The 14002-nt window shown below is 44.7% G+C and overlaps 1 protein-coding gene across 2 annotated transcripts in view; it reads right to left on the bottom strand.

Annotated features, from left to right (window-relative positions):
• The window catches only part of ttyh2 (tweety family member 2), a 57036-nt gene extending 43591 nt beyond the window's left edge, over positions 1 to 13445 (bottom strand). Inside the window, exon 1 of one of the 2 annotated variants that reach the window (XM_076760521.1) lies at positions 12983 to 13445. In XM_076760521.1, the coding sequence (XP_076616636.1) occupies positions 12983 to 13111 (129 nt within the window). In that variant the 5' untranslated portion in view covers positions 13112 to 13445. The remainder of the gene's footprint in view (positions 1 to 12982) is intronic. The other variant, XM_076760522.1, reaches the window with a different exon arrangement.
• Between the last annotated feature and the right edge of the window lie 557 nt (positions 13446 to 14002).

The following is a 14002-nucleotide window of genomic DNA, read 5'->3' as shown; positions in this document are numbered from 1 at the left end:
TCCAGTAAAAGAACGTTGTTTTTACCAAACTAGCTTGGCTCTGATACAGTAAAGCGACTGTATGCTAACCTACCTGCCCAGAACCGAGCAGCAGACAAAGATAGCAACTAAGCTAGCTGGGGAGGAAAGTCAAACAACTCACAGCTGTGAAATTCTTTCTAAAGAGCTGACGGAGACCAAAACAGAGTTAAAAGATGAGCATGTTGTGACATGTTAGTCAATGGTCAGAGACATGCTGGTCTTTCTCTGCTAGATGTGTAAATAGGCAACTGTTTGCTAACACGTTAGCCACGCATTAGCCATTGCAATATTATGTCACAGTCTGTGTCAGTTTGCCAACAATATAACTTTCAATACAACTTACTAATTAGCTTTTAAGACATTCTTATAGTATGTGCTAATATGACTATGCTAGCTCCCTGTAATATAAGCTAACATTACTATGAGCTTTACTGTTAGCATGAAGTGTTGCATTACTTTGTAATGATTGAACAGTTAATTTGATCATTGGGGAAATCACAAAAAATAAGTAAAAACAGTCCTTTAATTTTAATTCATCTTAATTTAACAATTAGCATTTATAATATTCAATTAAACATCAGATAAACACCGGCTGAAAAGGCTTTCCTCTGGTCATCTGCTAAATGTCTGTAGAAGAGCATCACAATGAGAGGACATTAACAAACAAACAATTTCAAACTAGCGCCAACGATTACTGGGATTAGTGTGGAAATAAGACACGAAAAGCAAATGAATATGTCTGCGCCAGTGTAGGAAACGAGGCCAGCTGCATCCACTATCTCCAGGTGGAGAGCAGACACCTCCTCATGCATCTCTGCATCTACCTCTCCCTCTTATTCCTCCTTTAGCCCCCATCCCACCTTCTGCGAGAGATGGAGTGCCGTGACAAAAATAGCAACAAGACTGTCCTAACAGCCTCAAATGAATTCTGCATCCATCTGTGAGCAGATGGGTTTATTCAAGCTCGGTCCCTCTTTTTTCCCCCCTTTTACTTGTCCTTTTTAGTTTGTCTGAAATCTTTTTGGTGCTGAGCCATCTGTTCCCATGCTGTGATGTTACGAGGCCCGCAAGTCAAGTCGTGGGATTAAAATCCAAAAAGGAAGAATCTGCAGGATTATGTCAAAGATTTCTATAAAAGAGACAGGTAAACGGCAAATTGAAAAATCCTCCACAAGCTTCAAAACAGCTGTTTATATCATCTGACACAGTCCCTCTCCTGTCGACTTAGCAAGTAAAAGACTGAAAATAAGACCGCGAGATATACATAAATACAAATACTATGTGTGTTCAATCATTTTGCACTTTCTGAAGCACGAGTCTTTGTTTCTATCATTTGCTCCCTTCCCCCTAAAATCAATCTCTCTTTCTGCTCTCGCTCCTCTCCCTATGCTCCATCTGTTGGGGTGCAGTTCCTCATCTTGTACCATTTCACGGCGACATGCCTTTCATGTAGAAGGCCGCACATCTGCTGACAAAAAAAAAAAAAAAAAAGGAAAACAGAAAATGCAGGACAGGTGTCAAAGGAAGGACAGGGCAAGCTGCAATCATTGACCTCTCAACTTTCTCATATTCTCCAGCGCCTCATAAAACAGGGGTGGAAATTAGTGGGAATTTAGCGCTGCAGTTTAGGATATGGGATTGTAAATGTGTTAATGGGTGTGCTCAGACAGATGGATGGCAGTGTGCACCAAGGTGAGACAAAGAGACACAGAGAGGGAGAGGCTCCACGTCTCATCCGAAGGCGGGGCGGGGGTTTCGGCTGATGAGAGTTGGCATAAACTGGGTGTAATTGAGGTGAACACAGTAAATGAGATGGAGATGCGGGACGCAGGTGGATAATACAAACGTGGGGGGATGGATGGGAGGCAGGCGGTTCGACGGAGGAGAAAAGGGGGGAAAACTCCTGCTGAGCCCGCAAACGCCGGGCCACCCAGCCGCTCTTATCGCCTTGGTAACGTGCAGGTTAGTTGGTGCCCTTGCGTCAGGGAGGGAGGACGAGTGAAAGGCCGAATTTCCACAGCCTATTTGAATTAAGCAGCATGTGACAGGCCGGCTTTAATTGCCATGCCTCTGTCTTGTGATTCCCCCTTGCAGCCAGGCAATGCAGAGAAAGGAGGGAATGTGGCAGGAGGGGGAGAGGCAGAGAGGGAAATGGAGGACAGCTGAAAGACCTCACATGGACCTTCTAAGGAATAAACTTTATCTTTTACTGGTGAGTTTCACGGCGCTTGGACACGTGAACTCCCGCAAAACCAGATGTAAAATTCAAAAACTGCTCGGGGCTCACGAAAGAACTCAAAAATGCGTTCTTTTTCGGAGAAACCTTTATTCCAAGGTTACTTTTCTAAAGCAGTTACAGCCAAGACAACACTCTCCACTGTCTTCCTTTCCATCACTCTCTCTCTCTACTGTCCTTTCTTCTCAGTCGTAGGGTGCGAAAATAATGGCTTCTGAATTATGCAGCATCCATTCAGCGGAAGGTCGCACACAGAGACTGAATGTGCACACGGAGACGCACACCACAAGCCCATCCTGTAACCATCACTTCCCAAGTGCTCCAACCTTCCATTAAGTTTAAAAACACCATTTGTCTTTTACCGAGCAGAGTGTGCACACATTCGCTCTTTGGTAAAAAATCAAATTGGCAGCTCTGACCACTTAACTGCTACCTAAATTAGGTCTGAGTAGCTTCCCATAAAAGTAGACTCAATATGTTAACACCCTTCTCCTTACTTACTCATTCCTAACTCAAGAGGCCCACTCCGCTGTTTTCTCTGCTTTGTTTCTTCTCGATTGTCCCCGCAGACAGGGGGGTGGGGTGAGCATGAGGCCGGAGGCAATGACACGGGGAGAGAAAGGAAGGAAGATCTAGCTGAGTGGAAAGGCGATCCCTGAGTTGTGGAGGGGAGGAGAGGGTGAGAATAAAGAGAAATAGGTGGGTGACAGAGTGATGGAGGGAATATTGTAGGTAATGAAAACAGTGAGACAGCAGGGTGTGGATGAGAGAGAGCGAAGACACGGGAAAGAGGGCAAAGGATGACAAACTATGTGTCTGCACGGCGAGGACAAAGACACAGCTAACTCGTCCACACGACAGACTCTTCATTACTCAGGGCACGGCCCAGTTTCTCTCCTATTACGAGCCCAGTGTAGATGGCTTCGCCCTGGGGCTGGAGCGTTGCATAATGCTACGATTTTCCCAAAATAGTGAGCAAACCGGAGAATCTCACTGTTGAATGTACAAAAACGAGCACACGCGTGCGTGACAAGACAAATCAGCCGTGTGCTCGGCCCCAGAGGACGTGGAATAATTCAAGGGATGATACCTAAGTGAACTCGGCAAAGTTAACACGAGAGGAATATTTTTCAGAGCAACTTTTGAACCATCTGCTACTCATAAATACTCTCGTGTGGCCGCTGTGTGAACTCAAAAAAAGGCAAAGCTGGAAGTTCATTGAGCACATCCAGTGTAATCCAATTAAGGCCACCAGTATCACTTTAATCATCTATCTATTGTGATTATCTAGTATTTTTTTATTCATCGATTTTTTATTTTATCTATAAAGTGTGAAAATTAATGAAAAATGCCAATCCAAAAAAATAACTGACTCTAATTGTAAACTAATCTTTTGCCAGTTAAGAAATTCATTAGTATGCTAATCATTTTAGCAATGAATTCAATACAAAAATCCTGCAATAAAATCGACTTTATTGCACTCCATAAGCTCATATTTAAAGCTTCACAGTCACACAACTTCAACATCATTTCATCTGAGTGACTCTTGATTTTTCTTGCAGAATTTCTTTTTCCCAAATGTTCAGTGTCCATGTATAAAGGGACTGGCATATTTTATATCTGACCTGAATATATATGCCTCTGGATGAGGTTAAAAAAAAAAGTGCTTTACTGGAGCAGAATGGAAAAAGACAGAAGACAGAGGAGATGGAGGACATGCTGTGTGTCAAGGCAGATGCAAACTCACAATAGTCTAAGTGTAATAAAGTTCATGCCTTATGCTGAGCGCCCACTGAAAATAAATTTTTAATACACGAGTAGTGACTATAATTAATACATAAAGACGGAAAGCACTTCCATCTGTTACAGTGCATCTGCTGAGCAGGACTAAGGCAACTAACGGCGGAATTCCTCTAGCTTGGAGTGGCGCTAAATGCACGCTAAGCGATATGAAGTGTCTTCCGCAAGCATGGCTGCTCCACAGCAGGTGGCAGACAGCTGTGCGGAGGTGGAGAAGGTCTCCAGGCGCAGCATGCACCGATGTACAATATGTGTGTGCGTGCCTTGAATGGACAGTGACATTCCTTCGACATGATAGGGGTTAAACATGTGTCAGGTCAGTTAGAGAAGGAAGAAGACATGGGCAGAGAAAGAAATTCCACCTTAAAAGTCAAAGCCTAGTGAGCAGCAGGGGCCTCTTCTTGCTGCTGGAAATCAATAAGGATGGCTTTGGTCTTTGACTTATCTTTTAACTGCTGCAACTGTCACTGCTTTATCTTAAAGCGGTATTCTAGGGATTTACTATCGCACATCTATAAAGTTGAGAGACTCTCTCGAGAGTGTGTTCAAAATCGATGCAGCAGAGGCATCCAGACTATTAGTCCTAAGTTTGAGTAAAGCTCCACACACTGGCTCCTACAGTGCCTATAATGCAATGAAATACGGACTTTTTCCTCAATTCCCAAACCCCCAGTTTGAAACACAGGGTTTCTGCTAAAAGTTCTAATCCCCAAGCTCCAGCTGAGCCATCCCTGATGACATGATCGCAGTTATTTTCTCAGATTTAAAGCTCCAGTGTGTAGGATTTAGTGGCATATGGTGAGCTTGTATTGCAAACAACTGAATTCCCCTCGCCTCACCCTGCCCTACAGTGGCCTTCAGGTAACTTAAAATGTGAAATGAACTCTCTAAAGCCAGTGTTTGGTTTGTCCGTGATGGGTGATTGTACAAAAATCCAACATGGCGCTCCCTCTGTAGATAAAAAGAACTTATTCTAAGGCAACAATAACACAACCGCTCTTATTTTCATGTGATTATACACAAATGAAAACATCATTCTGATATTAGGTCCTGCTTATTTCCTGTAAATCATACACACCGGATCTTTAACAACTGGTGTTGGTGGATGGATCCTTTAAAGAGCAAAAATAGACAGATTCCTTTTAGAAATTTTTAGCCAAAAAAAATCCTTCTTTGAAATGTTTAAGATGCTGCACAGAAGTGCTGTAACACGGCACTTCCTATAATGAATTCGTACCACCATGAAGGATTGAACGAAGGCCGCCGAGCGCCTTAAGAAACGCCCCCCTCCCCAAAGATCAATGGAGCAGTCCGACTCACTGTCTCCCTCCACGCTGCTGCCTGTCCCACTCTGACACTCGGGTGAATGCCCCGGGGACCAGGGCTCTTTCCGGCAGAGTGCACTCGGCTGGGCCTGCCCATGTTCACAGCTGGGACGCCATTAAGTCCCAGCAAAGCGACCCATGGGCTATGGATGAGAGGAGGAGGAAAAGGGAGGAAGGAGGAGGCTTCGTCGCTACAGGATGCTTTAAATCTGTTATGCTGCGCTGCCTTGTTGCCCTCAACACTTTGCCATTGCAAACTGAGGGTCTCAGGAGCTTTGCTCATTTTCTGAGATTTTCGTGTCGGGCGTATTTCTGATGTTTGGTAAAACCTCCTGGTAACTGCTCCTGTGCAGGCCATGCTAACCAGGACATCTTTGGAGTGCAGTGAAGCGTGTTATCTCCCTATTTCCTCAACACCCTCTTTGAACCCAAAGCCCAAACCTTTCCCTCAGGGGAGTCAGGGGTCATGGTTTTGATGCTCCACCCCCACAACACAGCAAACCCAACCCCCCCCCCCCCGAGCTCGCATGGAAGAGCTGACTTTCATTGTTGTCTCTGCTGGAGGGGAGTGTGGCTGCGTGCATCCGCTTGTACCAGTTCACACGGCTTTTGGTGGGTACATACGAGCATTCCATGTGGCCTGGAGAAGATTGTTATTGTGCTCTTCATCACCAACTAAAATGGTAACACAAGGAAATGCAGAGGAACACCAAACACTCGCAACCCCCCCACCATGGATAGTCATTCAGTGCTGTCATACCCTGTTTAAATGTTGTTATATCAGCAGGAGGGATGGACATAATGCCTTATTAGTACAGACCTCAGCCATACCATCTAGCCAATCAGGTGACGCTAATTACTGGCTTCAAGCACTACAGAGACAGATTGGGGTTAATGACCTTCTGGAGAGCCAGAGGGGACACTGCAAGTGCGCCTTTCTGTGCGTATGCATGACTCAAACGAGGACAAAGTGGATGGCCGCGTAAGAAAAGGAAGACATCATGACGACGATAGAAGCTGAGCTGAGGTGAATCACTGTTTGAACAATAAGGTTACACGGTCATTCACACATACAGGGAGAGGCTGCGGTGAGGCGACGAGCGCGGGGATCAAGAACAACAGATTTTACATTGATTTTCTTGATGAGGAGGCAAGAGGAGCTGGTAAATTTCCAATGCAATCAGAGTGGTTGTGATAGCCTAACCGAGAATGGATTTTCAGCCCTTGGTATGCATAATTCTCCTTTTCCTGTCAACTGTGATCAGTAACGTTCAGCAGCTTGACACTGCATTATGTAAAGGTTTAATGACTTAATTTAAAGGACACAGGTATACAGTAATCACACAATAATAACTGCACTTTAGGAAATGATTGCTGCTGTACAATCAAAGTAAGTGCATCGCTTAAAGGACATTATACTTTCTAAAAGTAGCAAAATACATATTTTATCCATGACTTCACAGAAACTCTCGCACACATGAGCAGCTCTCGCACAATGCCAAATCCATTTAGACCGCTGTACGAAGGTCTAACATCAATGAACAGAGAGGGGAAGGTGAAGGAAATGCTGATGAACACAGAAAACATTTACAGTGATAGAGAGAGAAACGGGGAAAACAAAGGCAACAGAGACACAGGAAGGTCTGGAGGAGAAGACTGTTTGCAGGCACTCGGGTGGAACGTTGTTCTCGGAGAATCTCTGTAAGAAAAGCCACTGAAGCGGGAAGATCGAGTGTGTTAAGAGCGTGTTTGCTCCTGTAATTGAATACCATGTCTGTGGCTTGTTCATTTATCCCATGGCACTCCACTGTAATAGCAAGATAAAAGCTTTCAGCAGAAACTTGTCTGAGCTGGACATTAAAGTGATCAGTGGTGAGACGTGAGAAGTGGATATCGTTTTGTCAGAGACAAATGATGCTGCTATTAAACCAAGGTCTTTGTTCTCTTGTGCTGGGGGACAGACAAATGTTCTTTAATCATCTGTAATTATGTACAGGGAGTGTGAAATCCAACTGGATGTCCATGTTCGTTAAGGTAATAAAACTGATTTATTTCTGCATTAAAAGCTGCAATTACAGAGTATCTTACGCTGTCAGTTCTATAAAGAGACCTGCAGTTAGAACACAGCGATGAACATTATAAATCTCTATAAACAAGTTTATTCTGGTCATGCCTCCTAATGTTCTGGTCTAATGTTAATACAAACTACACTACAGTTTTCGTGGTGAGAACACAGAACATGGCACATTTTCCTTCAGCAATAGAGCAACAACATGCTATGTTGTTTTCTGTGCTCGACTGAGCATGCACTGAATATAAAGCCACAGTCTTTACGATAATTACTGTGTCAACCACAGACAATAAAAGAAAAATACTGGATGTTCATAGTAACCGTCTCAGTGGAATGTTTCAATGAAATGTTTCTGTCATAAATTCATACAGTTATTTAAAAATTGGTTAAAGCTAGCTTAGCTTGGCATAAGGAGGAAAAAATGTGAGAGCTTGTTTATTTAATCCATGCAATAAACAAAGTGGAAAAAAAAAGAGAATTTGCACTTGAATGGACTATTTCTTGGCCAGGAGAAGTTACTTCCTGGTGTCTCTGCAGGAAGTCACTTCAGTCTTTATGCTACGCTAAGCTAACCATGTGCTCGATTCATATTTAATGGTTGGTTTTGAGAGTGGTATCAATCTTCTCATCTAACTCTCATCAAGACATTTCAATACTTTCCAACTTAATTCTCAAACTTTGGGTCAAGTATTGTTCTCGGCAGGGAGGCAGTTAAACATACCACAACATAAAGCAAACACAGGCACAGACAACGTGAAGCACATTTTCAGGCTTTTCTTGGCATCACATTGGAATTTTAGCATTAAGTCACTTCGACGCTGAGTAATAGTATTTATAATTACTACCAATAAAATGTCAGGATCCCGGCTGTGTGGGTCGTATCAGGGCGCCTTGGCTGGATGAGGAACAGCAGTCCATGTGATGGACACAGAAAACATCTGACACAAACTTGTTTGGGTGACAAAGCAGGAAATGGGAAGGGAAGTCAGATGGACAAGGACCTGCTGACCTACACATGATGTCTGTCTCAGTACACCCACACTATCTCTCACACACACACACACACACACACACACACACACACACACACACACAGAAATATTAGAAAAACTAGGCCCCCGTCCTATTTTGGGGAGAGCTTTTTTCAGTTTTCAGTTTTTGCCCTCTTTCCATCCTCCAGGCAGAGAGATGAGGAGCAGAGAAATACATTTCACACATCGGACAGACCTGGCTGAGGAGGATTGAGTAGTTCCGGAGGAGATCAGAAGATTACCTCAGGAGTGTGTGCCTCCCAAGGCAATCATCATCAACGGTGCTGGGCTGACACTTACTCAGGGGGGAGACAGCAAAGGCCTCAGCATGCTTAAAACAAACCGCTTATCGGATCGTCTAACGGTTCCTGAAATCATCTTTCCAGCTGCAGAATAACTTTCCCAAACAGACTATTATCAGCTTCACTTCAAGCAGCGATTGGCCGGAAACATCTAAGTGGAGGAGTGAAAGCAGGCAGAGTCTGACCGTCTCTTCACAAAACATCACCTTTTACAACTGAATGCAACACCATGAATTTCATCGTCCTGTCCTGAGCTCGTGGAGAGGAGTCAGGGAGGCAGCGTGACACAGATGCAGGTTTATCAGGTAGATAACAAGTCTTATGACCTGCAGTTCAGCACAGCACTGGACAAGACTTTTCCAAAATATCTGACTGCCCCATACAGAAGAACAGCTTGCTTATTGTCAGAGGACAGACATTAGGGAAGTCTGGTCAGGTGATTCAGACATTCCTTCAGTGACAATGCCAGCGTCCAACAGAGGGTGAGAAACCTACTACCACACGCACACACACAGACAAAGAACAGTGAAAGATCACAACCCCATGCATTCCATCACATTCACTGGCCCAGAGCCAACAAAGGAATTCAGCAGGATTGCCCACACTACAACTAGCCAATTATAATTCCTCCGAAAAGGCACACGGCCTGCGCTGAAGGCACGCTCAACTGTTCAATACTCCCCACAGCAGCAGCCAACTAAACATCGATTCAGCAAATAATTTACAAAAGAGTGGACACATTTTACTAACGTTACACGGGTCGATTATTCGGCTTAAGTTTCGTTCTGTTAAACTGATTTCGTTATTATTAAACGCTGCAGAAAAATCTGTTGTAATGTTGTTTATCATACTAGTGCAGAAAAAGTGGATAAAATGTTCATTGATTAACGGGTAGACCCAAACACAAGAACCTGAAACCTGACGGGCCTGTACGGGCTTGGATCCCTGTTTTTTTAAGGTCGTCCGGGCCTGGGTTGGGTTGGGTCGGATCTCTTTAACATTACATGTAATACTTGAGCAGATTGAAGAGGATCAGCCATAACAGAGAGATGACACCAAATTAGCAATGCTAATGTCAGCAGCCTAGACGACGACCAACCAGTCGTCATTATAGTTCAAAAGGGCAAACAGTCGAAGACATCTTTGTTACACTGGACACAACTGCAAGGCTGATTCTGTATGTATTTATCATAGGTCACATGACAGCAGGTGGACTGTGTGTTAACAGCAATCAGATATGAAATCAGTGCCAATCAGATCTGTGTCTCCCATGCAAGTACATCCAGGTGTCATACAGAACCTGTTTTAACCAGATCTTCATGCCTTGATTGCATATCCTGCAAATTAACCTATCACTGCTAGCAATGCAACGGAAGTGGTGATCAAAATTAAGCATGTCATCCCTCAAAGGACAGGAAATGTAAAGGCCAAAATAGCCTCATATCAGCATGGAATTGAGTCATTAGCTTTGGTCCTCCACACAAAATTGTTCTACGAAGTGGGAGCATGAAGGGCTTGACCTATATCTGTGAAGGACAGACAAAAGAGAACCGGAGCACTGAGACGAGGCAGTGAGGGGAAGAGAAAAACAAAAGTCATAGACAGCAGGAAAGGCTGATGATCGGGGTTTCCCGCCCTCATCTGAGTGTCTGCCTGTGGTTGACAGTCTCTGAGGAGGAAGTGCCGCTCTCCTGCTGAGAGTCACCACCCTCACCTCCCACACCCCGTGGCGCTGACTCTACATCACTCCGGAGAATGGAAGCTGGCAGCATGGGAAGAAAAAACATGTCCTTCGCTTCTCTCTGTACGCTCTCCATCTCTTCCCTGATACCAGAACAACATAAATCCAATTTAGTCGTGGCTGCCATCTGATATCTTGTACAGCATAAATGCATCAAACTCCCGCCGTTGGTGAAGAGATAGCAGCTAAAAGCAAAGAGTAGCATCGGACATAAGGAGTCACAGACACTGTAGATAATTTACACAACCTGCTCTGCACCAAACAGCAAGAAGACAAAGTTGACAAAATTATTCCCATACAGCTGATTTAAAAGGACGCAGGTGGGTCCTCCAGCTCCAGCATTTAAGCCCTCGCCATAGTCTGACTGACTCGCACGCCAATCAGCTTGTTGTGCTAACCTTAGCACACTTTGCTAACTGTGTAGAAATATAGTTCACGAGGGGAACTCACGCTTGTGGACTTTGGTCTCACATCACGTGCATCGATCAAGCTGCACGCGCTGGACCGTGACGCCTGTACTATGACCGTTCTGCAGGAATGCACAAACAGTTACAGCACGCGTTGGTGGAGCACCAAAAATGAGCTAAAAGTAAAGCAATTGTTCGACTTTGAGGAGGACTTTGTGAACAGAAACACAGCTCTGCTGGATGTGTGAATAGGCAACCGTTCACTGACACAATAGTGTTTACAGCTTGTTTCCACTGCCCCCAAATGGCCAGAAAATCAGTTAGAAACCTTTTCCTCAGACATTTTTTATGCCACAGGATGAAAAGCACATGGGAATAATCAAATTAATCATGGCTGAATTCCAGTTAATGCTTTGGTTTCGGGGTCCTGGTGTCGTGCATGCTGGCCCACAGTCCCACTGTCATGGGCGCTCACACAGAAGCCAGCCATCGTTAATGTTATTAGCAACACCTGTGCTTTCTAAGGTATGACCGGTCAAAATGTCTGCTGAGAAAAAGGCCTTTTCAACATGTTGGAAAGATTTTAAAGCGAGACGACGTAACTACTGAAGGATGAAATAACACATTCAATGTTAGAAACTAAATGTCGACTTAAGCAATAAGCAATAAAATACAATCACTCAGGTCAAGACACTAAGGGGTTTGAGGGCCACAGTTGGTCTGGTAGGACCACTAGCTTGTGGTGGCTAATGTTAGCAAACCAGCTAAGTTTAGTTGTGTAACTGACATTACTTAACTCAATTCGCTACTGTACCACTGCACAGTACCATTGAGCATCATCCTGTAATTGTGCACTTGTGGCTGTTATTCAGCAAACGTTACATAACCCCGAATAAGCCTTCATTGATCCTGATGTCTTTCAGAGACTGTCATGTCTACATCAATCAAAGCAGTTCCTGTTGGCCTGCCTCGCCTCAGCTCCACCCTGCTGTACAGGCGATGGTGGGAAAAGTGAAAGTGTGATTGCAAAGTTTATCCTTCTGGTGATTCATGTTTCTATGAAATGTGACTCACAAAACACACACACACACACACACACACACACACACGAACGCTGCTGTGATTTCTTTAACTATTCTTTGCCTTGTCTGTCACTTCACATCTGAAATTCAACACTTCACATCTTTATGAGGCTCTGACTCCCTGGGACCCCAAAGGTCCCCTGACCTGCGCCTGAAATCCACTGTGCTCAAACGCAGCAGCAGTGAATTTTAAATGTCATCTGTTCTCAGCACGATGTACCTACAGGACGCACGCGGACAGAGGCTAAGCTGTAACTTGAAAAATTAAACAGTGAAATAATTAAACATTTAGAGTTCTTGACATGTGTTCACAAGCAGGTCATTAGTCATCCAACAGTTGGTCCCGAGCCACTTCAGAGCTGTGTGAAACTGTCCTGTCACCGCCTCTGGACTGAGATGGGAACCACTTCAGCTCCCATGGGTGAAGCACATATGTGCTTCCTGACACACAGTGTCTCACCAGCAGACACACAGACAACTTATTTTCCCCCGTCTTATAATAATCTGTCTCTACTGTGACTCAACGGTGGATTCCACTTTAGCAAAGAGGAGTAATGATTGCTTTAAGAATGAATGATGGCATCAATACTCCAAGATTTTTTTTTTTTTACTTGATTCACTGAGCTGAAGGAAAGCTCCTAATAAATGTATGAATATTCAAAGTGGCCACCACTTAAGTGCACTGGATGATACAGGGACATTATGGGGCCACTTTTGTCATCAATAATGCAGAATGTGATCTGAGTCTGAGGGCAGCAGACAGCATCATGATTAACACCCTGCAAGTGATTTTAGTGACACCAAAGGAGCGTCAGGAAAATGAGAAGCCGGTGATTACCATAGAAAGAGGAACAATAAGTCAGGATGCTCACAATAAGATCACCAAGAGTACATACAAGCCTGGGTTACTTATGTCCTTAATAACTGGGCTCCTGATAAAGCCCCGTGTCCCATCTTCTTACTGACCTGCTGGTAGTTCTCCTCTTCAGGCTGGAAGCTGTTATCAATGGGCTGAAACCTCAGGTTGATATGGGGAAAACTGTGAAGCCAGTAAGTCCACCAGGGCGCAATGTAATCCACCCGAGCCGAAGACATCCCTGCCCCGAGAAAAAGTAAGGCTACAGCCTAAATTAGCCCCCTTTTACTAAAGCGGGCTGCTTGGTCCGCTGCCGGAGAACTTAATCCCGTCTCATATCAGACAAAGACAAAGATAAAAGCATGCTCGTCTGTGGAAACGCACTCTCGGCCGGGCGAGCGCAAAAACCGTCCAAGAAGTCCCCGCGGAGACAGCGGCGTTGTTGCAAAGTGAAATCCGACAGAGATTTCTCATGAAAAGGACAAACGCTCACACTGCGCCCATGTCTCCGCGTCTCCGACCAGACCGACAGCTGCTCCAAACGCACGGTACAACACGGTCACCGGCGGGAGCGCGCACATGAGGACACGGAGAGAGGCGGGAGCGCGCAAAGACGCCCCGGAACTCTGAGGAGTTTGGGAATATTAACCTGCCAGCCTGTCTGAGGTGAGGCTATTAACAACACACATAAACACTTATTCACTTTGTGCTAATATCATTTTCACTGACTGAAGCGTCGTTTAATCCGTCCTCTCTGCTAACTTCGCTGCTGCACTGCCACCTGGTGGCCTACTGCCACCATTACACACAGCTTCAACCTAATTCCTGTTCTCGCAGGGGACGTCCGATGAGAGGAACTTTTACCTTCATTAGCTGCAAACACACAGGTCAGAGTGTCTGTGCAGCTGTTTTCACATCTGTACGTCCTCAGTAACCGTACTGTAAAATCAGTCACAGAGCGCCGACTGTCTGCTGGACTTGATCCCAGTAAACAGATAAACTCAGTCACGCTGTCCTGCCTGGTTTCATTACTGGCATCCAGACAGGGCTCTGATGTTTTAATAGCATGATTCTCGGATGCTGCGCTGGTGCAGAAAAATGTTTCATGCTTGTCGTCTTACTTGTAACAG

The sequence above is a fragment of the Chaetodon auriga genome, chromosome 20 (assembly GCF_051107435.1).
Source record: "Chaetodon auriga isolate fChaAug3 chromosome 20, fChaAug3.hap1, whole genome shotgun sequence".
In the NCBI taxonomy this organism is placed as follows: domain Eukaryota; kingdom Metazoa; phylum Chordata; class Actinopteri; order Chaetodontiformes; family Chaetodontidae; genus Chaetodon; species Chaetodon auriga.
The sequence above is the reverse complement of the archived record's forward strand: the minus strand, read 5'-3'. Positions and strand labels throughout refer to the sequence as shown.